The 25,104-nt window shown below is 43.0% G+C and overlaps 2 protein-coding genes across 4 annotated transcripts in view; one reads left to right on the forward strand and one right to left on the reverse strand.

Annotated features, from left to right (window-relative positions):
- The window catches only part of MAN2C1 (mannosidase alpha class 2C member 1), a 19,134-nt gene extending 17,565 nt beyond the window's left edge, over positions 1–1,569 (reverse strand). Inside the window, exon 1 of one of the 3 annotated variants that reach the window (XM_060689475.2) lies at positions 1,060–1,569. In XM_060689475.2, the coding sequence (XP_060545458.2) occupies positions 1,060–1,178 (119 nt within the window). In that variant the 5' untranslated portion in view covers positions 1,179–1,569. Of the gene's footprint in view, positions 1–149 lie in introns of all 3 variants that reach the window. The other 2 variants (XM_087878111.1, XM_087878110.1) reach the window with 2 other exon arrangements.
- Positions 1,290–23,515, forward strand: IREB2 (iron responsive element binding protein 2). Its single transcript, XM_034409516.3, has 22 exons — positions 1,290–1,816; positions 3,963–4,052; positions 6,196–6,361; positions 7,106–7,243; positions 7,512–7,730; positions 8,459–8,528; positions 8,875–9,058; positions 10,408–10,547; positions 11,763–11,934; positions 12,040–12,140; positions 12,626–12,742; positions 13,323–13,482; positions 13,930–14,065; positions 14,488–14,572; positions 14,984–15,140; positions 16,366–16,490; positions 16,615–16,719; positions 16,791–16,933; positions 17,627–17,774; positions 17,860–17,982; positions 19,044–19,229; positions 20,039–23,515. The coding sequence occupies exons 1-22, from the start codon at positions 1,798–1,800 to the stop codon at positions 20,147–20,149; spliced, it is 2,895 nt and encodes a 964-aa protein (XP_034265407.2). The 5' UTR covers positions 1,290–1,797; the 3' UTR covers positions 20,150–23,515.
- The last annotated feature ends 1,589 nt before the right edge of the window (positions 23,516–25,104 follow it).

The raw sequence follows: 25,104 nt of genomic DNA on the forward strand, positions 1-25,104 counted from the left end.
TAAAATGGGATTGACTAGTTTCTGGATAAGCTGGGCAAAGGTTAGTGTTGTGAATTCCATTCAGTTAAAGTCATCAACAGTTAAAATTAACCATTAATTAGCATATAATGCAAATTCCTAGGATCCCAATTGGCTTTAATTAAGCATACCAACATGTTTGATCAGTCGCTTTAAAAAGTATTTAAGGATTTTCTCTCCTTCCTTCCATCATTTCAGCTTCTGTCCTGTGAGAATGATTAATAAGCAATAGATTAAATGAGTGTTTTTCAAACTTGGAATCTTTAAGATATGTGGACTTCAACTCCCAGAATTCAAGAGGAATTTTGGCAGTTGATGTCTACATAGCTCAATGTTTAGTGAGGTTGAAAAACACCACTGTAGAGCATGAGTAGGCGCTACTACGGCACACCTTAAAGTTGCCAAGTTTAAAAAACGTGACTTTACATGATGCCTGAGCTACAAAAATCTTCAAGTGTTGCTTTCCATAGGCAGCAACTAAATTGTCCCAAAGGTGCTTTTTAAAGAGGCAACTGAACTTTCTGGTTTTTCTTTGAAGATGTTTCGCTTCTCATTCAAGAAGCTCCTCCAGAGCTGAAGAAGAGCTTCTTGGATGAGAAACGAAACGCCTTCAAAGAAAAACCAGAAAGTCCAGTTGCCTCTTGGAAAAAGCACCTTTGGGACAACCGTGACTGAGAATCTCCATAAATATCAACTAAATTGCTGCAGTTAAAACTGCTTTCCAAGGGACACAAACAAATAAAGGTCGCTCCCAGCCAACATCTTTCTTCTAATTCATTGCAGATGATTCAAGCGTCCTGGTTCAAAGCTAGCTGCTTTGTGGCCCAAGAGATAAAATCACCCCTAATTAAAAAATAAACAAAAGTCAGCCACAGGAGAAAGCTGAACGTTTAGCAAAGACATTGGAGTCACAAGTCCCTTAGTTCAGTGCTGTTATAACTTCGAACGGTCACTAAAGGAAACTGTTGTTAAATCGAGGACTATCTGTACTTGGGGGAGGAGCAGGGGAAGGATTTAGCGGACGGACCAGCCCCAACCCACCTTCCCCGGAGGTTACAATCCACAAAATAATCCTGCGAAATAAACTTTTCCGCTCGTTCGAGGGTCGTGCGCCGGTGCTTCAGCACCGAGGACTTTAAATCGGTTCCCGCTCCCGCCATGCCTTCTTCAGCACCAAAAGTTGGTCCCTCTGGTCCGTCTTCCAAATCATTCCGTCGGACCCCCTCAGAGGGTTAACGAAAGGTTCCGACCCTTGCGGGGAGAACGCATCGCAATAGGCCGAGAAGACGGCGCATGCTCAGGAAAGACAGGGTTTCTCCCCCCCCCCTCCCCCCGGCGCTTGTCTACCCCTAGCGGCCAAGGAAGAGTAAGCGAACTTTCCCCGATGACCAGCGTTCTCAGGTTCTCAACTCTCGCGAGATCTTCGCCCTGAAGTCTCGCTGCCTGAGCCGCTATCCCTGACCAAAGACGGAGGAGGAGGAGGAGGAGGAGGTGGAGGGGCGGGCGCTGACGCACGCGCACCGCCCCTCGCGCCGGACCGAAACCTCGCGAGAGTTCGCGCCGCTTTCCTTTCTTGCGGGCGGCGGAGCTCTCGCGAGAACCGGCAGAGCCCAATGAGGGAGCGGGGAGGGCCGGGCGGAGGCGCTGAGGGGGCCCGCCGGTTGTCTCCCTCCCTCGTTTCTCGCGCGGTCTCTGAGGGGAGGGCTCCGCCCCCTCCCGCTCCCGGTTCTTCTTTTCTCCCCTCACAACTCCCGTGGCATCCTTCTTCGGGAGAGGAACATGGAGGCGGCCAGGGCAGGTCAGTGGCGGTGAGGGAAGGGGGCGGGGAGGGTGGCAAAATGGCCCCTTTCCCTTTGTGCCCGCCTGGACCGGCCTCCCCCCCCTCCCCTCTCCCCCCCTTGGATAAAAGGGAGGGGTGGGCTGTCAGCCATCTTTCTCCCTTGCTTGCCTTTCCTTCCTTCCCCCCCCTTCAATTTGTTTGGGCTTTCCCAGTCTGGTAGCCCCCCCCTCAAGATACCACATGTGTAGGGGGGACTACAGTTCCCATAATCCCCTTCCTGGGCATTGGGCTCCAATTCCTGCTTTCCCTTGGTTTGCAGTTCCCATCATCCCCCGTGGCAGGGCCTGGGATACAACCACTCCCATCATCCCTGTCCATTACCCTCAAAGTGGGGGGGGTGTTACCCTCGTCCTCCTGTCAGGACTATGAAACCATCATCCCCCTTCTGTGCATCTCGGCATCTCTGAAACAACCATTTCCATCCTCCCCTTCATTGGGCCTTGGACTACAATTCCCATCGCCCCCATCCAAGGTTTATCAAGTAGTAGTTCTCATCATCCCCGTCCATTTCCCTGGAGGTACCGTTCCTGGCATCCCCGTCAATACTGTTAAACCACAGTTCCCATCATCCCCTTCCATGCATCTCAGCATCCCCCATTCCAGCTCTGAAACAACCATTTCCATCCTCCCCTTCATTGGGCCTTGGACTACAATTCCCATTGCCCCCATACCAGGTTTATCAAATAGTAGTTCCCATCATTTCCCTGTCCATTTCCCTTGGGCTACAGTTCTTGTCATTGCCATTCCAGGACTCTAAGCAACCGTTCCCATCATCCCCTTCCGTGGGCTGTTGTTCCCCATCATTTGAGGTCTGTTAAACAGTTCCCATCAACCCCTTCCATGGGCCTTAGACTACAGTTCCCATCACCCCATCTGAGATCGGTTAAACGGTGGTTCCCATCACCCTTGTCGTTTTCCCTTGGGCTATGTAGTTCATTCCACTTCCAGAACTGTTAAATGACAGTTCCCATCATCCCCTTCCATGTCTCTTAGCTACGTCCCATCATCTGTAGGTCTTCTGCATTCTTCCCATTTTCATCTCCCTATTCCTGTTGGCTTGATTCAGTCCTGTGTTTTTGGTGCTCCAACAAATGAGAATATTGGAGGTTGGACAAAAAAAATTATTGATTGAGAGATTAGCAAAATAAGGGACTGGTTTCTTTCTCCTGTTAATCTTCAGTTGCAATACATTCCTCCATCCTGTAGCAAAGATCCCAGCTCGTGTCAGAAGATGTTCTTCTGCATAGCAGAAAAAGTGAAGATGGGTGGGAAGCGTGCTTTTTTCTGTGTCGATTTAAAAGCAAAGTAGCCTCCAGCAGGTCACAATCTTTAATCTACCAAAAATATTCCTCCTGGGATTCAAGGATATATCCATGTGTTATGGGCAAGACTTCTTTCTGAAGGCTTTATAACATTAAACCTTGGGTACCATAGGGGCATTTGTGAATAATGGCATTGCTGATAGACATAAACACCCTTCTATGATCCCTCCCAAAACCACTTTTATTAAGTAAAGTTCACTCTGTGTAGTGGAGATAAAGGCAACTTTATAATTCCTGTTTAAGATTTTATTTTTTAAAAAGTTGAAGTTTTGTCTTTAGAATATTAAATATAGTTTATCATGTATTAATGAAGACAATGAGTTGGGTCTTAAATTTAATTGTACTGAAAGAGAATTAACATCAATGGGAGTTGTTACTCAAGATTTAAGCTCTATTGTTTTCAGTCTCCAAGTATGACTAAACCTGGATGTGGCCCAATATTTATCAAAGTGGAATTAGACCTGTATGTTTAGTGTAGTAAAGAAAATTAATTTTATATATATAGAATTATTATGAGATATTTAAGTTCTATTTAAATTAGACTAAACGGATTTAATACATATAAAATAACATTCTACAGCAAATTATTGACAGGAAAATACAGAAAAACATTTAGTCTTGCAACCTAAATATTTATTAGTTTCTTTTTAAATTTAGTAGTGAATTCCAGTGGATTTAGTGGGTGTTATTCAAAGTCAAAATGCATAGAATTTCAGCCTTCCTGTCCAACTACATATACAAACACATATCAAATAACTTTAATAATCTGACTTGTTTTTCAGGACACCTGTTCCAGCACTTAATTGAAACACTGAGTGACAATGCAGACAAAAAGTTCTACAACATTGCTAAACTAGGAGGCACCAAATATGGTAAACATACTTTTCAGTTGCGTCTTTTTAATATAAACCTAATAAAACTAACCTCTTTAAGTTTTCTTAAGTAGCCTTAAAATGAATTTGGGTCATTGGTGGCCTTGTTACTGAACCATTCTTAGGATTATGCTGTTGAGTTGTAATCCTAAATGCTTTCTCTATTAAAACTGTTTGAGTAAATGTGCCTAAGGCTTGTTATTAATTTCCTTCTTCCTGGATATTCAAATTCCAGTTAGAAGTAGACACATCCTCCTTTAAAGTAACTGCAGTGAGCCATTAATGTGTTTTTTATGCTGAAGAAAGTTTGTTCACTTTAACTTCTAGTCGTTCTTTTTTGGTTCTGTGAGAAACCTGTGGACCCCTTTCATAACACAGTTTTGGAAAATAAAATTAACTCCTTTGGTGATTGGACATCCAGAAATTATCTTCCTTAGTCCAAATGTATTCCTTTCTTTCTGCTTGACAGGTATTGGTGTATTTTCAAATTAATGGAATCTATTTAGTGAATTTCAGAGAGGACTGTAGAAAAAGCTTACTCAGAATTATAGCCTTTGTTTTATCTGTTGGTTCAGCTGGGTGTTGTCACGCTGCTGTCGTCCTTATCTTTTAGAAAAAGAACAGAAATTCTACTTGCTATACATACTTTTCAAGAAGCAGATACAGTCGTTAACCATACAAGAAAGCATGACAGGGGTCTATAAATTGCTCACCTTCCTTCCAGAAGGTGACCAGGACGAGAAGATCTTTAATTTACACTAGAAAACTTGTAAGGGGTCTTCTGGAAGAGGAGCTGAATTGTTCATCTGGTCTTTCAAATTTGTCTTTGTCTTTGTCATTTCATTTATATCCTGCCTTCCTTCCCTAATGGAAGTGCATTGAATCATGAATTTGATTCTCTTGCTACATGTGTAATCTCCCCATACGAATATTGAAAGTTGAGATCAGAGCCTTTAAGTTATTGATGAACTGTTTGTGGTTCTCTGACACATTGAAAACCTTGAAGGTAGTTGTAAAAAAGTTTTGGTAGTCACCTGAGTGTGTTTTGGGATAAGAAACCACGTTAGGGAATGTCTGTTTCTTACTCAACAGCCCGAACTGCAAATACTCTTGTCAGTTCATAAATACTTTTCTATATGGTTATTTAGCCTTTGATGAATCACTTAATGAGGGAGAAATTATCTCATCTGCCTTAGAAAACTCAGGTAATTTAAATGAAGCTAGTGAAGCCTGCAGCAATAGTTTGCAACCTTCAGAGTTATTTGCAACCTGAAAAGTTATTATATGGGTCTACTAACAGGCTTGCTTTATGCTTATTAAAAAGAATACTTGTCTTTTCTTTCCGAGGTGGTGGTTGCAAGCTTGTTTACGTGTCACAGACTTGCAGAAATTTTCAGTGCCCTTAGACAAATGTTCTCATAATTCATTGCTGCAGAGTGATTTCTTTACCTCTTCGGCAATTGCTCTCACCTGGACCACAATCCTTAATAAAGTTGGCAATCTAATTTTGAAGGATTCTCTAATTAGCAGCTGTCCCTACTGTGTGCAATGTCATGTCTTTTTCAGTAAGCAACATTAAATAGATTTATTGGAATATGTCCTTGCCAGATTCCAAAATCCAAGAGCAAGAGATGTGGACCATCCCATACTCAGCCGTAAAAAAGCTAATGCCAAGAATAACCAGCAAATGCTTATTAATGTTTCACATATTTCCAAATGATGCTTAAAGGAAAGGAAATTCTATTACCGGTTGTTTACAATGCAGTACCATTTGAACTGTCACTAAACAAACTGTTGTAAATTGAGGATGATCTGTAATCGGGACATAGTAGCTGCCGTATGTCAAATTAATCTGTTGGTCTAGCTCAGTTGTACAGATTGTGTTGCACCACTGCTCTATCTCCCCAGGTAGAAATCCCTGTATTCGAGGGGTTTCCAAACTTGACAACCTTGGGACTTGTGGAGTTCAAATCCCAGAATTCCACACTCTTAAAGTTCCCATGTTTGGAGAACCCTGTTCTATTCTATGCCTTCCTCACATTTTCTGATTACAAAAGTTTCCCAATTTAGAAAGAAGCCTATAGCGCGAATACCAACACCAGGGTTTACCCTTGAGCTATTTAGCTACTCTATCCATTTGCAGATCTCCTGCCTTACACCATACGGGTCATGTTGGAAACGGCTGTCCGCAACTGGGATGGTTTCCTAGTGAAAGAAGGAGACGTGATGAATATCCTGGACTGGCCAGCCAAACAGAACAATGTTGAAGTGCCCTTTTGTCCTGCCAGAGTCCTGCTCCAAGATTTCACGTAAGACCCACTTTTCCCCCCGTGTTTGTCTATTTTAGTTAGAACCTGATGAGTTTTCCTAAATGTCCTGGGTGGGTCTTTCCGAGTATTTAGCTGGCCAGAAATTGAGATCAAATGAGTTTATCCTGGCAGTGGCTCCTAAGCAATAACCAGCAAGAGTCTGTTAGGATTAAAATAATGGAAGATCATTGCAGCAGGTTGGATGTTTCAGGATAGCTCCATACAGGCAGTCAGAAAAGGGAATTTTTTCTCAGTGTGTCTAATTGATAGATTTGTAATCCACTATACCACTGAGCTTGTTGTCTTCTCGGTCAACCTGTGATGGGACTCACATGTTAAATACAGCCATAATGCGGGTGCGTAGTTTAAGCTTTGCGTGATGCAAAATCCCCATCCATCATCACTTCTTTGATTTAGAGCAATGTGTGAACTATTTATTTATTTATTATTATTAGTTCAATTTATATATGCCAATTTCAATTCAATTTATAACTCAGCCGCTGTGGCTTAAACCAGCTGTCTCCAAAATTGGCAGCTTTTAAGACTTGTGGACTACAACTCCCAGAATTCTCCCATGCTAGCTGAGGAATTCTGTCCATAAGTCTTAAAAGTTGCCAAGTTTGGAGACCTCTGGCTTAAACCATAGTTTGAATCGCTGTTAATCGCCTCTTGATGAGATGGGTTGAATCGACACTGCTGGCTCTGTAGAAGTTCTAAGTAGAAAATATTGTTCCTGTTTGCCAGTGGAATTCCTGCAGTGGTCGATTTTGCTGCCATGAGGGAAGTGGTGAAGAACCTCGGAGGAGATCCAACGCGAGTCCATCCTGTCTGCCCAACAGATCTTACCGTGGACCATTCTTTGCAGATTGACTTCAGCAAATGGTATCCATTGAATTGTCGGCTTCCTTATGTTTTGTTGGGGACGGGTAGATGGGACCCTGTCTTGATAGTGGAATGTCTGTCCTTAAGTGGGCAGAATTGAAAATGTGGTCATTCGACACAGGTCAAACCTGAAAGTCCCTTTTGCCTCTGGAGACTAAAAACAAAACTCTAGTTCCTATCAAAAGTATGTATATATTCTACTTTAGTGTAATGAGGATTCAAAGGATTGCAATGAACAAAGCATTCTTTCTGTTTCATTTTTGCCTAGTGCAATACAGAACACTCCGAATCCAGGAGGCGGCGATCCCCCACGGCCCCCTTCCTCAAAACTCTCCCCACTTAAAGCTCCTCGGAAGCTGCCGTGCCGAGGCCAGTCCAGCTGCAAAGGACCGTGTGACGGAGAATCAAAGCGGAACACGGGACATTTTTCTGTGCAGATTGAGAACACGCCCCTCTTGTGTCCTTTTCATCTTCAACCAGTGCCTGAGTAAGCTTGCCTTTTTTAAATCTCCCTCCTGGCTTTGGAGGGCCATTCCTCTTCTGCAGTCAAAAACTGACAGCTAGCGAGGCTGGCTTCTAACCAGATCTTAACCCTACACATGTATTAAGCTTACTTTAGAACCAATATCGGGGATGTGGTGGCTCAGTTGCTAAGACGCTGAGCTTGTCGATTGAAAGGTCGGCAGTTCAGCGGTTCGAATCCCTGGGGCCGCGTCACAGGGTGAGCTCCCATGACTTGTCCCAGCTTCTGCCAACCTAGCAGTTCGAAAGCAGGTAAAAATAATGCAAGTAGAAAAATAGGGACCACCTTTGGTGGGAAGGGAACAGCGTTCTGTGTGCCTTTGGCATTGAGTCATGCTGGCCACATGACCATGGAGACGTCTTCGGACAGCGCTGGCTCTTCAGCTTTGAAACGGAGATGAGCACCGCCCCCTAGAGTTGGGAACGACTAGCACATATGTGCGAGGGGAACCTTTACCTTTACCTAGAACCAATATCAAACCACCTTTGGGGCAAAGGATTTTCACTGCTGGGAAAATTAATTTACTTATTTACTAATAAATTTTATTGGCCGTGTAACGTTCTATTTTTTCCCTTTATGCAATATTTTCTGAAACGTTAGCAAGAAAAAATGTTTCTTTGGGCTGTTTTTCTAAACACTGCAAATAATGGTTTTAATATGGGTCTCCCCCCCCCCCCCTTTCATCTCCTTAGGCCTGAAACAGTATTTAAGAATCAAGAGATAGAATTTGGAAGAAATAAAGAGAGACTCCAATTTTTTAAGGTATGTTGCTTTGAAGGCAGCAGAAGAAGTTGAAAGAAAGGCAGTAAGGAATGGATCGATAAAGATTTGCCAAGATCAGAACTGATCTCCCCTCTTCTTTCCTACTATAAAGAGGAGGGATTTCAGTATTAACAGACACAGCAAATTTTCTCATATTGATCCCCACTTGCTACAGGGAAGAAATTATGAGGAGGGAAAGTAGCCAGTCTCTCTTGGCACTGCACTTCTCAGAATTTGCAATGCCATTTATTGGGGAAATGCCAGAGTGGGAATTGCTGATTTAGAAAGTGTGAAACTTAACACGCCTTTTCTGTCTGTCTGTTTCTCTTTTTATGAATTAAACTAGTGGGGTTCCAAAGTTTTCAGAAATGTCTCGGTAATTCCTCCCGGGACAGGAATGGTCCATCAGATGAATCTGGAACACCTGTCAAGAGTTGTGTTTGATGTCAAAAACTTCCTCTATCCCGACAGTGTTATTGGCACAGATTCTCATACAACTATGGTGAACGGCTTGGGAATCCTGGGTTGGGGTAAGTAGCTCCGAGAGGCTTTTGAATATCTTCTGGCTGAAATACTTGTACAGCATCTTTCTAAAGAGGTTAATTGGGGTGATATTGGTACAAAGATTTTTATTTTAAAGAGAGGACTGGTTGGCCACCAAGCTATTTTCAAATGTCAGAACCATGACGGTCTCTGTTATTTAAAATGTAACGCTTTTTGATTACAGTCCAAAAGACAGGACATGCAGTGCTCAGGCGGGATTGTAGGCAAAAATATATCGTATAGCTATTAACACTGCACAGAGTTGTTCCCTTTGTCTTCAAGGGAAGTGGTTGTGGGTTTTGTTTTGTTTTTTGCATAAACTTGAACTCGTCAATATTTTGCAATTGTGCCCTCTTCTTTAGATCCGTTTCACTAGGCAGCACTTTAAAGAATTGTGGCCCTGTATTTACAATTCTGTAAATTTAAATTTAAAGAATTAAATTTAAATTCTGTAAAATTTAGAGGGATGCGGTGGCTAAGACGCTGAGCTTGTCGATCAAAAGGTGAGCAGTTCAGCAGTTCGAATCCCAAGTGCTGCGTAATGGGGTGAGCTCCTGTGACTTGTCCCAGCTTCTGCCAACCTAGCAGTTCGAAAGCACGTTAAAAAATGCAAGTAGAAAAATAGGGACCACCTTTGGTGGGAAGGTAACAGCGTTCTGTGCGCCTTTGGCGTTGAGTCATGATGGCCACATGACCACGGAGACGTCTTCGGACAGCGCTGGCTCTTCGGCTTTGAAATGGAGATGAGCACTGCCCCCTAGAGTCGGGAACGACTAGCACATATGTGCGAAGGGAACCTTTACCTTAATTTACAATTAAATAACAGCCTACAAAATGTAACTTAAAAAGGAATGGATATAAAGAAGGTATCCAGGGTTGTCATCTCAGTGTTCCTTGAACACCGGGTGCAGGGTAATTTTCTACTGAAATATACGTAGAAATTGGGAGGAGATATACCTGTTTATATCATGAGGGGAAATACTGTAAAAATGGGTATTGATATAATGTAGCCTCAAATAAAATCCTTGGGGTGGTATATATGGTATACTTTATTCAGGCACGTAGCCAAAAGCCACATGCAGGAAGAAAATCATGTCCAGATGCAATTTCTTTTGCTAAAGATGAAAAATGTTAAGTTTACCCGCCTAAAGATTCACTCTCTTTCTGTTTCATCTAAGGCGCATGTCTTCCAAGCATGAATTTAGAACAATACTGAATTTTCAGCTCAGCCTATTTTAAACACTTTTAAACAAAGAGAGCGCGGATAATGATTTCAACACAGTGGAACACCTCCGTCTTTCAATAAGCTGTTCAATGCTCTTCTTGCCCCATCTAGGTATGGGCGGAATTGAAACGGAAGCGGTCATGCTGGGCCTCCCCATCACCCTCACTTTGCCCGAGGTGGTTGGGTGTGAACTGACCGGGTCGGCCAGCTCACTTGCGACATCCATCGACGTAGTCCTGAGCATTACGAAGGTACGTCAGAGCTCTCTTAAGGGTCAAAGAGGCAGGGTGGTCACGTACAAGCAGCCAGCAAAAGTAAAACCCAGCGTTGTGAGCTGCAGGATGGGTGGCCGTATCAATCTCCTAAATAAACGAAATAAAGGGGTCCTTGGTGCTCTCTGAGCTTGCTTGTTTTCTTGCGGACGTTTCATTACCCAACTAGGTAACGTCATCCGTGTTAACTAAGGAGTGTTGTTTGCTGTCGGTTTATATTCTGGTGTCTTTGCCTGTCTCTGTGGGTGAGGGGCTGTCTTAGGGTTGGGTTGGGCTTTTTTACTGATGGCTCTTTTGCAGTTTCTTGAATGGGGTATTGCTTACTTGATTGTGAGTCTGAAGTTAACCTTCGCGTTAATCTATGCTGATATGAGTGCTGATTGCTGGTGGAGAGGTGATGGAGTCTCTTTCTCTTTTGGGCTGATTGACTGTCTCTTTTGCATGAATCTCTTAAGACTGCCCTCACCCACACAGACAGGCAAGACACCAGAATATAAACTGACAGCAAACAGCACTCCTTATTAGCACTGATGACGTTACGAAAACAAGTTCAGAGAGCACCATGTCAACCCTGAGCTACAAATATTCTCCTTTATTAAAACAAAATAAAAAGCTGTAGATTTCTCAGCAGCAATGCGGTTGGCAAATTATTTTTGCAAACCCTCAACACTTGGTGTCAGACAGATAACAGATGCCCTGCCAGCTTCATGACTCGGCAGCCCAATGTGTACTAAAGCAGTCATTCTTGCCAAACATTCAGTGTTCTTCCCACACTTATTACTGCTTAGCTGGATAAAGGAGCAGTTGCCTCTGGGACGTTGTAGAACAGCTTTTGGTAAGCAGACGTTGTCGCTGTAGTAAGATTTAATCTGACCTTTCTGTTAGGGAAGAAGTATGAGGTTTCTGCCTCCAGGTGGCCTTGTATTTACTATGGTTATCAGATGAGTGTTAACCCTGTAATTGCAGTTTGGTTACATTACAGCTGTTCTGTTGTTTGTACACCGAGTAAGGACATTTTTTTCCGGAAATCATCAAAAAAAGATTGCAAATCTCAATTGCTGGTTAGAAGAGGGATAAGTCTGATGGATTCTCCTTTTCGAAACCACTAACTATTTTTTTAAAAAACATCCTGTAAAATTTCCCCTTGCCCTACATATGACACTGGAGGGTTCTTTTTTCTCTCTCCCCCCATAGCAACTAAGACAAGCAGGGGTATCTGGAAAATTTGTGGAATTCTTTGGCCCCGGCGTTTCTCAGCTGTCCATTGGGGACCGCACCACCATTGCAAACATGTGTCCTGAATATGGTGCAATTCTGAGCTTTTTCCCTGTAGATGATGTAACATTAAAGCACTTAAAGCATACAGGTAAGATTGACACCCACCGTAGGAGGAGATTTGGTTGGCTAAAGCAGCATAATGAGTTTCTCAATCTTTGGAGATAGGATCAGACTTTTTGAATTTTTCTCATAGGCTGTGACGACGCCAAACTCAAGTCCATGGAGACGTATCTTAAAACTGTGAAACTGTTTAGAAATTACCAGGATTCTGCTAAGGAACCTGAATATTCTCAAGTAAGCACAAACCGAGCCAGCCTTTTTCAAAGTTATTGTTAAATTTTGCTGTGCCTTTTTTTTTTTTTTTAATATTTGCTTTTTTATTCAAAGGCATTTTTTAACGCACCACCCAAAAATAGCCATTGCTTTAGATCAAGGCATTTTACACTCTTTCTTTTCAAACAAATGTGCTCTTTAGTAACCTCCAGTGAATTGTCCAAATGGGAATACATTTCTTTTTGATACTTGAATACCACTTGGAATTTTGAATAAATGTCAGTATTTAAGAGGTTGATTTAAAGCATGTGTGTTGCCAATAATATACAAATCATAATTCTATGGAATTCAAGATGCTGCCTTTTTTTTTTTAATGCCAATTTGTCCTCAGAAATGTTTGTCAGTATATATACTAATTATTCTTGCTTTTGGCTTGTTTTAAAAACCAAGCATCAACGTAACAGTGTCAGTTGTGAAGTAACAACTAAGCGTTTTCCCCCCATCAGATAATACATATAAACCTGGGTTCTATAACGCCGTATGTAAGCGGTCCGAAAAGGGCCCAAGATAGAGTGGCTGTAACCAACATGAAGAGCGACTTCCAAGCATGCTTAAGTGAAAAGGTAGGTACGGTTTGAAAGTCCATCTGGCTGTTTTTAAATCTTGGCAGAAAAATTCCCCTCTGGATATTGAAGGGCATTTCCTATCAGTCGGGATGTTTTGAAGATTATAAGGACTATCTAGAGAAGTATTTCTCAACCTTAGACACTTGAAGATAGGTGGACTTCATGTCCCAGAATTCTGGGAGTGGAAGTCCGCCTATCTTAAAGTGGCCAAGAATTCTGGGAGTTGAAGTCTGCCTATCTTAAAGTGGTCTGAGTTTGAGAAACACTGCTCTAGAATGCAGCTTTTCAGATTTGAGTAAAATAGATGCAGGAAGTATGTTCTTCTTAAGGTAGCCCTTTTATTTATGACCGAACATTGAGAATTGGCCATTAACTGCTTCTCCAAAACCCATCATAACCAAAGTAGGCGATGTAGAATTTCCAATCCAAATTAAACCATTCATGGTCTTTTTGTTTAAAGGTTTGACTGTGTAACATCAAAACCTGTATGGGCCCAGGCGTTCTGGTGTCTCCCTTCTTAACTTCCCAACAGTTAGGATCGTGTGGTTGATTCTGCAACCACTATTTGATCACCTAGGTTGGCTTCAGAGGCTTTCAGATTTCTGCCGAGAAGCAGTGCCAGGTCATTCCTGTCGAATACGAAGGCAACGAGTACCAGCTGGCTCACGGCTCAGTCGTCATTGCTGCTGTCATCAGCTGTACCAACAACTGCAATCCCTCTGCAATGCTAGGAGCAGGTAGGGGGTCTTCTCTTGAATATTCTACATCATGCTGTTAGGCAGATAGTCCTCGACGTACGACCACAATCAGGAGCAGACTTTCCATTGCTAAGCACAGCGGTGGTTTAAGGGAGTTCCCCCTGAAATTTATGACCTTCCTGGCCACAGCAGTTGAGGGAATCACTGCCGTTGGCAAAGCGAATTGTGACCGTTGTTAAGCAAATCTGGCTATCTCCGTGGCTTTGCTTATGGGACGCCGACGGGGGACGGTCACAAATGGCGATCACGTGACCCTGGGATAAACGCACGCCAGTTGTCCAGCGCCAAACGTGACTGTGGGGATGCTGCGATGGTTGTAAATGCGAGGGTTGGTCAAAAGTGCAAGGACCAGTCATCTTCCATTTGCAAAAAGGAAAAAAGGCAGTCAATGGCATTATTGTAACAGCATTTTCCCTTTTCCGTTAGGTTTATTGGCTAAAAAAGCCACTGAAGCTGGTCTGGCTGTGAAACCGTACATAAGAACCAGCCTGTCGCCGGGCAGTGGAATGGTCACCCATTATCTCAGCTCCAGCGGTGTATTACCATACCTCAATAAACTTGGGTACTACTTTCTTTGCCCTTAATATTTGTGTTGCGTTTTCACAGGCTTTGCACCGCCCTGTGTCTTAGTCTTAAGCAGAGAAGATTCCATTTGCTTTTTATTTTTTAAATTTAAATTGAAGATGCCCATTAATGACCCTGTAGGGGTTGTCTTACCACTGAGCGGAGTCTTTTCCCTTCAGACTAGTTTTCTCCAATTCCATGTAAGTGGACTTTGACTCTCAGAATTCTTGGCAGTGGCCACACTAGCTGGGCCATGCTGGAAGTTGAAGTCCACCCATCTTAAACGTGGCCAAAGTTGAGAATCACTGCCGTAGCGATTTCCACCTGGAAGCCCCAGCTGTGTGCCTCGTTTATTGAAATGCAGGGAAAATGTGAATGAATCCCGAATCCAGAAATACAATTTCCTGCTTTTCCCTGTAGGTTTGAGGTCATCGGCTACGGCTGTTCCACCTGTGTGGGGAATACTGCCCCTTTGCCGGAAGCCATTCAGAATGCAATTGTACAGGTGAGCCTTACTTCATGAGCTATCCGAATAGAGTTTACATTTTGGAAATGCCGTCTTTTGATAGGTGGATGTTTATTGTAAATAAGGGGTACAGATTTTGTCCTTGTTCGTTAAGCTGCTAGCGGTGGGTGGGGAGAGCAGATCTTGTTTAACTGGGACACCAGTGACCTTAAAACTAGAAAGGATTGTTTTAGCAATCCCCCTGGTTAACTCACCGGGTTAGAAACCAGGTGACAGTGAGTTCTAGTCCTGCCTTAGTCAACCAGCCAATAAATACATACAAATAAAATTGGCAGAATTAAGTAGTTTTGGGGCTTAATAACAAGTAGCAAGGAAGTAGTTTAGAAGAGAATGAGAGTATCGAGGGGGAAAAAAATCCCGTTTTGTTCTCTTTGCGTTTTTCATGTTCAGGGCGACTTGGTTGCGTGTGGCGTCGTGTCTGGAAGCAAAAACTTTGAAGGCCGCCTCTGCAGCTGCATCCGAGCCAATTACCTGGCTTCTCCATCTCTGGTTGTTGCTTACGCGATTGCGGGAACTGTGAATATTGATTTCCAGACTGAGCCACTAGGTAACCGTTTGCATTCGTCTAGCAATAGAACTCAGACTTACATAGGACTTTACAGCCCTCTCTAAGCTGTTTACAGGGTCAGCATCTTGCCCCCAACAATCCGAGTCTAGCTTGAATTTGTCATCGAAGTGATATTGTTATAGGGCCGTGATGGGGAACCTATGGCACGCGTGCCAGCCATATTGGTGGGCACGCGACTGTTGCCCTAGCTCAGCTCCAGCACACATGTGCACGCTGACCAGCTGATTTTCGGGCCTTCTGGGCCCACCGGAAGTCGGCAAATGGGCTGTTTCCGGCCTCTGGGGGGGGGGGGGAGGCTGTTTTCGCCCTCCCCAGGCTCCTAGAAAGCCTCTGGAGCCTGGGGAGGGTGAAAAACGGGCCCACCGTGCCATCACATGCCAAAAGCAGGGGGACCATGGGGGGATCACGCATGCTTGCGCGGGGGTCCAGGGTGCAAAGAATTATGGGTGTGGGCACACACGTGCGCAGCCACCCCGCACTCCCCTGGCTTTTGGCACGCGATGGCAAAAAGATTAGCCATCACTGTTATAGGGAGCTCTCTTGACGGAAAGTCCTGTTCCATAGGGCTCTTTGGACAATTATATACAGTAATCTGGTTGGTTAGCAGCTGCTATGCCATCAAATCTGTATCCCAACATCATCTGAGAAAAAAGCTCTCCAAAGAGGGAGAATATGGAATAGTGGAAGCGTGGGTGGAGTCTTTAATGTTGTCGGTTTGTTTTCTTGCAGATACTTCATTACCCAACTAGATAACATGATCAGTACTTGACGATCACCATCAAGAGCACTGATGATGTTACCTAGTCGGGTAATGAAACGTCTGCAGGCAAACAACCTAGCTCGGAGAACATCAAGGACTTCACAAAAGCTCTCAAAAGTGCCATCTATGACAACGGCCCCAAACCTTTTGGGCACCAGGGACCGGTTCCATAGAGAGAGAGGGTTTTTTCCACAGACCAGAGGGGCTGTAGTTTCATGTGCTGCCTGCATCCCACAGATGGGGCTTCGCTCATTTGCGCGGACCAGTTTCTGGCATGCCGCGGACCAATGTTGGTCCACAAATAGGGGGCTGGGGACCCCTGATCTATGAGCCATGTGTTCAACATATAAAGAAACCTTTTGGACTTTCCTTACTTGTTTTCCTTTTCTCTGAGTGGCTTTGGCTGACTGACCGTTATCTTCCCCATTATCACATTTCTTACAGGGGTCAATTCGGATGGCGGAAATATCTTCCTGCACGATATTTGGCCTTCTCGGGAAGAACTTCAGCAGATCGAAGAGGAGTTTGTCATAGCATCCATGTTTAAAGAACTGAAAATAAAAATGGAGGTAGCGTTATCACTTTTTTTAATTAGAGATAGGCTTTATACCGTTTGGGTATAAAGCTGGAGGAGATGACCAGAAACTAAAGTTTCTTTGATCTCTTACGCAAATGGTTCTTTTTGTTTTCCAGAAAGGAAATAAGCGTTGGAATTCTCTGGAAGCCCCGGAGTCCACTTTGTTTACCTGGGACTCGAAGTCTACTTACATCCGATGCCCTTCCTTTTTTGATAAGCTTGTAAGTAGGCTGGCGTTAGGTGGGAGTGTCTGTTCAAAACACACCAGATGCTCAGTCTTGTCTCTTTTCAGGCCAAAAACCCGCCTCCCCTCCAGTGCATTGAAAATGCTCACATCTTGTTGCATTTGGGAGACTCGGTCACCACCGATCACGTCTCACCCGCTGGAAGCATTGCCAGGGGAAGTGCTGCGGCGAGATATTTGATGAATAAGGGGTAAGGCTCTCCGGGGGAGTCTTAAAAGGGGAGGAAGAAGAGAGGGATTCATTCTCAGAAATTTCTGTCTTCTGACAGCAGTGAACAAAGTAGGCCTCCTTAATTGCTAAATAGGATTAACCAAATGCGCTTCAGCCTTTTAAACCAGAATTTGCCATAAACTTTCTCTTTATGAGATTCTGAATTCTGTTACAGCTGGTCCTTGACTTATGACCATAATTGAGCCCAGAGTGATGGTTGTGAGTTGTGGCAGTCATTAAACAGGTGCACATGACTGTGCCTTATTTTATGACCTCTTTTTTTGAGTTGGTTTTTAAGGGAATGCCACAATTGTTAAGTGAGTCCATGATGGTGATGGGGACATCGGAACTTAGAAATTGAGTTGGAAGTACCTTTTGGTGGGGGAGGGTCTGTCGTAACTTAGAACGGTCGTTAAGCAACCAGTCTTTAAGCAAGGACTACGTGTATTGTATAATTAATACAAAGCAATGGGTTGGAAGATGAAAACAATTAGGAAAAAAGGCTTGGGGCCAAATATTTATTCACAGAATTGAGATTGTGTCTTCACTTTCCAATCATAACCAGCATTCCCATGTATGCAAGAAACCCTCTTTCAAACAACGAGAATGCAGAAACTCCTTCCCACAATCCACTCTGAATATCCTCAGTGGTCGCTCTCTCTCTCTCCTTTAGCCTCACACCCCGTGAGTTCAACTCCTATGGGGCCCGTCGGGGCAACGATGCTGTCATGACACGAGGGACCTTTGCCAACATCAAGCTTTTAAATAAATTCATCGGCAAGCCAGCTCCTAAAACAATCCACTTCCCAACAGGACAGACGGTGAGGATGTAGCTTCCAAGGAAGCTTATCAGTTATCTAACCACCATTAATATCTCATGACCTGGCTCTTTTGTCTTAATTGCAGCTGGACGTGTTTGATGCTGCTGAGTTGTATCGGAAAGAAAACATCCCTCTGATTATCTTGGCCGGCAAGAAATACGGATTGGGCAGCTCAAGGGACTGGGCTGCCAAAGGACCATTTTTATTGGTATTCCATTCTTACTTAAATGCTCGTCATTATGTTCTGGAAGCCTTCATTACTTCACCCTGCTTGATTTCTTTGGGGAAACTGCCCTTTCATTTTGTAGAACATAAATTGCTCCTCTGTCTCTCTTTTGAAAACATACAAACTCGTCTTGAGCAACAGTCTATGACTGATCACTGTAAAATGGGCAAATCTATTTATATATTATATTTAGAGACTGTCCATCTTATAAGGAGACTCTAAGCCCTGTACAAATTGGAGCCCCACTTAAAGAAAACATACTCTGAATTTACAGCTTAAATGTAAATATTGTAAATAATTGTTTATGGGCCAGATAATCCTAGTGGGTTAGGCTGTAATAATTGCTGCATTTATAATTTATTGCAAGAGCAGGAATATATGTAATTTTAACTACCGAGTTTTTCAGAGTATAAGACGCACCTTTTTCCCCCAAAAAGAGGGTGAAAATCTGGGTGCGTCTTATACTCCGAATGTAACCCCGCCCAGCTTTTCAAACGGAGGCTTTCAGAGGCAGATAACAGTTTTTTTCTGAAACGGAGTTTCAGAGGCAGAAAAACAAGCCAAAAAAAAGAGCAAGGCACAGAGCTCACAACCAAGGAACCTGTTGCTAAAATTCACCTCTGGGAACAGCTGATTGGGGATATTCCGGGAGGCCAATCCACCTGCCAATCAACTTTTTTCTTATTTTCCTCCCCAAAAACTAAGGTCCGTCTTATATTCCGAAAAATATGGTATCTCTTTCCTCTATTTCTTTTAAACATGGTTGCTCATATTTTGGAGTCTAGTACAGTGCCACGAGGCACTAATATTCCCAGAGACAGGTTCTCTTAACCAGCAGGATCCTCTCCACACCATATCCTCAATATTGCAAATAGGCTCAAAGTGGATAGAGGTCCAAATGTTTCCATTTTTCCTCCTCGCTGTTAGCCTTTCCAGAAAACTCAGATTCTCCATCTTGAAACTCAGACTCCTGGATTAGAGAAATACTGCTGAATTAGACAGTATCTGAATTGGATCGAACTGTTTTTTTTTTTCTCCCACAGGGAGTGAAAGCAGTGATTGCCGAAAGCTACGAGAAGATCCACAAAGGTCACTTGATTGGCATGGGCATCGCCCCACTTCAGTTCCTCCCCGGGGAGAGCGCGCAGTCTTTGGGCCTGACTGGCAAAGAACAGTTTTCGATCTTCTTCCCTCAAGAGTTGTCGCCTGGAATCACCCTGCGTGTAAAGGTATCCGCGTGCAATATTTGATATTTGGGAATGTTTGCTTTCGTTATATGTATATTAAGCCTTTTTGATAAGAAAAGAGGGAAAAAGAGCGAGAAAAATAAAAATAAAATAAGACACAAAGTAAATAAGCAAGTAGTTGACCATCTTTATATTTATTAAATTTAGAGGCGCCCATCTTACTCGCAGAGCAAGTGAGTGTATTTTTAGTTAATCTTACGAAATTAGATGAGAATTTACAACATTTCCTTCATTGAATGATATTATTTTGGAAGCAACAGGTTGTTCACAAATTCCATGTACAGGTAGTCCTTGTAAATGAACAACAGTTCATTTACTGACCATATGAAGTTACAACAGCATTGAAAAAAGTGACTTATGACCGTTTTTCACACTAATGACCCTTGCAGCATCTCCAGGGTCAAAATTCAGACACTTGGCAACTGACTCGTATTTACGACGGTTGCAGTGTCCTGGAGTCACATGATCCCCTTTTCTGACAAACAAATTCAATGGGGGAAGCCGGATTCCCTTAGCAACCGTGTCAACTAACTTAACAACTGCAGTGATTCACTTAACAACTGTGGCAAGAAAGGGCAAAACAAAATGAGGCAAAACTCACTTAACAAACGTTTCACGTAGCAACATAAATTTGGAGCTGAATTGTGGTCTTAAGTCGAGGACTACCTGCCGTGTAGTCAGCAGAAACTGATGGGAACCCAGGTCCAAATTTTCGAATCCCTGGAAAAGACAAAACTCTTGCACTGACCTGTGAGTTTCATCTTTTGTTTTCTTTGTTCGTTCTGCCATAGACGAGTACCGGCAAAGCATTCCAGGTGGCTGCCTCGTTTGACAGTGATGTGGAAATCACCTTGTACAAACACGGCGGCATGCTGAACTACATGGTCCGGAGGCTGTTGTAAAGCTGTTGTAAAGCCCTTTTCCCACCTCAGAGGACTGCCGAGCCCGCCAGCCTCTTGAGGCCTCGGCCCGAGGCTTCCTCTCCCGTTGGAACTGCTGACAAGCCCCATTGTGCTCAAGATAACTTTGTTCATGGATGTAAAAGATTGTGAAATTGTTGTAGTGGCCGCAGCGAGGTCCTCCTGGATTTTAAAATACTCCGAATGGTGCTATTGACGTTGTTAGACATTGACGTGTCTTTGTGTTGTGAAAAGAGATCTGTAAGTATGAGGGGAGGGGGGGAGGGTTCATCTTAGACCATTTTGTATATAAATTATGTGAAAACCCGAAACTGAATTGTGAAGATTTGAAGCCAGATTCCCTGAGTTCTTTCCTCCCTTCCTTTCTTTTTCCTTCCACCTTTTAACTTCCTAATGCTGTTTCTTGATTTGAGCATAGCACATGGCTTAATGATGTATGAGTCCCTTGTTTTAAAATTCGGAGGATCCCCGATTCCGAAAACGAACCGAAAAATCCAGCACCCTTAGATCTAGTTCTCGGTATTGGCCACCCACTAGAAAGTTTAGGGAAGGCTTAATACTCGGTATGCTTTTTTTAGCCAGCCTTCCCCTTATTTCAGGACTGAGCAACTATGAGAACTTTATGGCCTGTGAACTTCAATTGTTAATGGAGTTGAATCCACCAGTCGTAACGTTGTCATAGTTGCCCTATTTGGTGCCTTCCAGAAAAGTGGAACGGTGCAGTGGCTTCATCAAGTGGAAATTTCTGGGAATCGGTCCCAGACACTGACCAGATCCTCTCCGGGCAAAAATCTTGCTTTGTGAAAAATTCCAAAACTGAAATTCAATTGGGGGGGAATTGATGTTTTCCAAAGAGAAGCTGGCAGTGATCTCTCCGGCTCTCTAGCTGTCCCGACAAGTAGCTATCATGGAATTTAATTTGATTTATTTTGTTTAAACATCGTCACCCTTCTTTCCTGAATTGGGCTTTGGCTGTTAAAGGAAGCTGAGCAGTGTTCTCTGCTCCTTAGAAGAACAGAGAAGAATTCCTGTTTCTTCTCTTCAGTTTGTGCAGTGAACAAAACCGGTGGGTTTATAAAATGAGTCTTCTCCCAAGTTTTCTTCCAGTCATTCTGTTCTTTCCAAAAAGACTTTATTCGGGATAGCGGTAGTGACTTTATTCTGAGGAGCAGGAATTTGTTAAGTCCCCAGATGTTTACAGCCATTTTTGGTTTATTATTAACAGGAGATTTCTTTTAGCGGAAATATCCTGAGCTCATTGGAAAAGTCTTTTCTACTTAAGTTGTTTATAGACCTGGGTTTTTGATTAAACCAAACAGACCCCATGTTATTGAATAATTTACTTCTAGTAAATTCTGTATGGCTAAAAGTATCCTGAAGTTCTGAAAGACAAATTAATCTGCACACTTACTAGATTCTCTTTTGAGGCCAAATTATTAGAAATGCGGATTACAGAGGCAGCAATAAAAGTCTGTGGAACTTTCTGCTCAGTCCATTTGAACCCTAGTTATTTTTCCAACAAGCTCTTTAAGCTATAATCATAGACATCTTTTCTTGAGTCCATATTTTTTTCTACCATATCAGCTGTGCTTACGTTTGCCACTTTATAGTTTTACCATCAGTAACTTTCCTTTATTATTGAATGATTTTCTCTGATTCCAATGAAATGCTTAGAAGTTCTGTCTTGATTATCACAAATGGCAAAAAATAATAGGAATATCTCACTTTTGGTATCTAAATTATTATTTATTTCCAGCTTCCATGCATCTTCTTTATTATTATTATTAGGTTCAAAGCACTGTTTTCCTCTCCTCCCAAGTAAAATGCTAAAAACCAGGGTGCCTTATATCCCACGGACCCCTAACCCAGAGGTCACCAAACTTGGCAACCTTACGACTCGTGGACTTCCAAGTCCCAGAATTCCTCAGCCACTCATGCTGGGAGTTGAAGTCCACAAGTCTTAAAGTTGCCAAGTTTGGAATCCCCAAAACAGCACTTCCAATTTCACATTTCTTTCAGAACTTCTAATTGGGGAGAGAGACACTGCTGACCTTTTTAGTAATCTGACAGTAATGTGAAGTCGAGCATCATCTATGAATGGCCTCCATCCGTGTCTAGGTGCAGATATCTGACATTCTTTCAAATGGGTAGGTTCAAATAACCAGCTTCACCTCCAGCCCACCCACCCCAGGTGACCGTTCTTGCTACATGATGTGTGACCCCCTCCTGGCTAATGATTTTGGCCTATAGATGTTAGAAAATCCGTCCAATTGCAGGTCTCCAAAAGTCAAGTCCAAATTATGACCCATATTTTAGGTCAAACTTGGAAACGGGCAACTATGGGAACTGTACGAGCTATGGACTTCAACTCCCAGAATTCCTGAGCCATGCTGGCTCAGGAATTCTGGGAGTTGAAGTCCAAAGTAACCATAGTGGCCCACCCTTGGTCAAACTCATTGACATGGCTTCGCTTTTTCCTCTTACATTCAAAAGATAATATTTTGGAAGTTGCAACCCTATCCTTTTTATTTAAAAAAAAAAAAACACTTTAATTTCCGATGAACATCTGGGGAGAACTGACTATAAATAGATTGAATGCGAGATTGACATAATGTGTGAACCACAATAGAGCTCCTGACTGACATTGGTAAGTTTTCATTTATTTAAAAAGCTGAAAGCCCTGAGCTGACCAAATCTCAAAGATTTCAGACAGCTTTAGAAGAGAATGAGGTGGCTTCTGAAAATGCTGGTCCTCACCTCTGGAGGACCTCAAAAACCTTTTGAACGATATAATAAAGCTGCAGAATTGCATGGATTAAATCCCTTTCTAAACCAATAAAAGCATAATGATTTAGACATTGGGATAGGAGACCTGTAGTGCTATTAATTGGAAGCCAAACCACCTGTCCGAATTCTTTTCACATCGGCAGTGCACGGTGTATTTTAACCAAAAGGCCAGTATCCATAGTTTTACCATAATCTTGGATTTTCAAGTAAGGCAAAAATCACAAAAACTGGAAAAGTATCTGGTTTTTCTCATTCCTCTCTTCGATTTGGCTTCTGAAAAGAAGCACAACTGAGCCCTTGATTAGATTGTTACCAAACTTAGGGGGGGAAGAGTTATAAATGTAATCAATTATATCACAGCAAAATAATACCTGCATTCTATTATTCTCACACGAGCCACTGCACCTTCTAAGCCCATTATTAACCGTCTACGATGGTTTCCAGTTCACCCATAAGTATTGTATAGATCTCTGAAAAGACAAAAGTTTGAATTTGCTGACAATTGTGCATAAAATGTTAAACGGATGTAAATTATTTTTAATAAAGAAAAGTTGTACCAAGTCTCAGCTGGCAACCTATTTTTTTAAACTACCTTTTTAGCAAATATTCAAGGGGACTCTAGATCAGTCAAAGCGGTCGCCATGGTTATGGAAAAGTGGCTGAGGACGTTCATCGCTTCCTAAAAGGTTTGTGATGTTGTGAAAAGGTGTCATGAACCAGGTTTGGGAAACATCGTTTTTTATGAATTACGACGCGTTTGAAACAGCCTCCACGCAAAGTTACAAACAACCTGTCAGGGTCCCGAATTATGAGTCTCGAGCCAAGCTTCAAAAGAAATCCAGTTATTTATTAGGAGCTTCATGTCCGCATGTTCCCAAGTGAAGCCAGCTCTGACCCTACGTAATTTACGCTCCAATTATGAACCTGTTTCCCCCCTCCCACCAGAGTGTGTCATCAATCACATTCACCAGCAGAGCAGTTTTGAGGGTTGTAGAGGTCACTCCCCTCAGCTGCTGTAGGTAACCCTGGGATACAGTCTTTTGAGAGAGGTAAGCATGGAATATGCATCACAACGGTTGTGTCTTTGCGAGTAGACGCAACCGTGTCTGTTCAGATTCATTGAAAGAGATGGGACTATCTAGGGATCAAGCAGCTGGAAATTTCCCATGGTGAATTCTTTCACTCCATCCAAATAAGGAAGAAAAGATTCTTCTTTTAAATTCTTTAAAATTAGATTTTGTCTTGATATTAAATGACCAGTTAATCATTTCTGAACAGAGAATGTCTATACATCATTACAATGGTCTGGAACTCCAGGTAACGTTCAATTGAATCTAACAGCAATTTTCTCTCACCTGAAATCTCAATTTGCTTTCCTTTACATTCATTTAATCTGCTGATTATAGAAGTTTAAATCTCTTGTTATATTCAGAATATTATATTGATAAATCTCTCCTCTTGGGAGTTTGAGAGTGAAAGTGTAAAGTTGGGATCCATTCAGGGGTGAAATCCAGCAGGTTCTGGAGAACCGGTAGCGGAAATTTTGAGCAGTTCAGAGAACCAGCAAATACCACCTCTGGCTGGCCCCCGAGTGGAGTGGGAATGGGGATTTTGCAATATCCTTCCCCCAGGTGTGGGGAGGGAATGGGAATTTTGCAGTATCCTTCCCCTAGAGTGGGGTGGGAATGGAGATTTTGCAATATCCTTCCCCCAGGAGTGAGGAGGGAATGGTGATTTTGCAGTATCCTTCCCCTAAAGTGGTGTGGGAATTGGGATTTTATAATATCCATCCCCCAGGAGTGGGGAGGGAATGGGGATTTTGCAGTATCCTTCCCCTGGAGTGGGATGGGAATGGGGATTTTGCAGTATCCTTCCCCTGGAGTGGGGTGGGAATGGGGATTTTGCAGTATCCTTCCCCTGGAGTGGGGTGGGAATGGGGATTTTGCAGTATCCTTCCCCCAGGAGTGGGGAGGGAATGGGGATTTTGCAGTATCCTTCCCCTGGAGTGGGATGGGAATGGGGATTTTGCAGTATCCTTCCCCTGGAGTGGGGTGGGAATGGGGATTTTGCAGTATCCTTCCCCCAGGAGTGGGGAGGGAATGGGGATTTTGCAGTATCCTTCCCCCAGGAGTGGGGAGGGAATGGGGATT

The sequence above is a fragment of the Pantherophis guttatus genome, chromosome 13 (genome assembly GCF_059756535.1).
Source record: "Pantherophis guttatus breed Tessera chromosome 13, ASM5975653v1, whole genome shotgun sequence".
NCBI classification, from domain to species: domain Eukaryota; kingdom Metazoa; phylum Chordata; class Lepidosauria; order Squamata; family Colubridae; genus Pantherophis; species Pantherophis guttatus.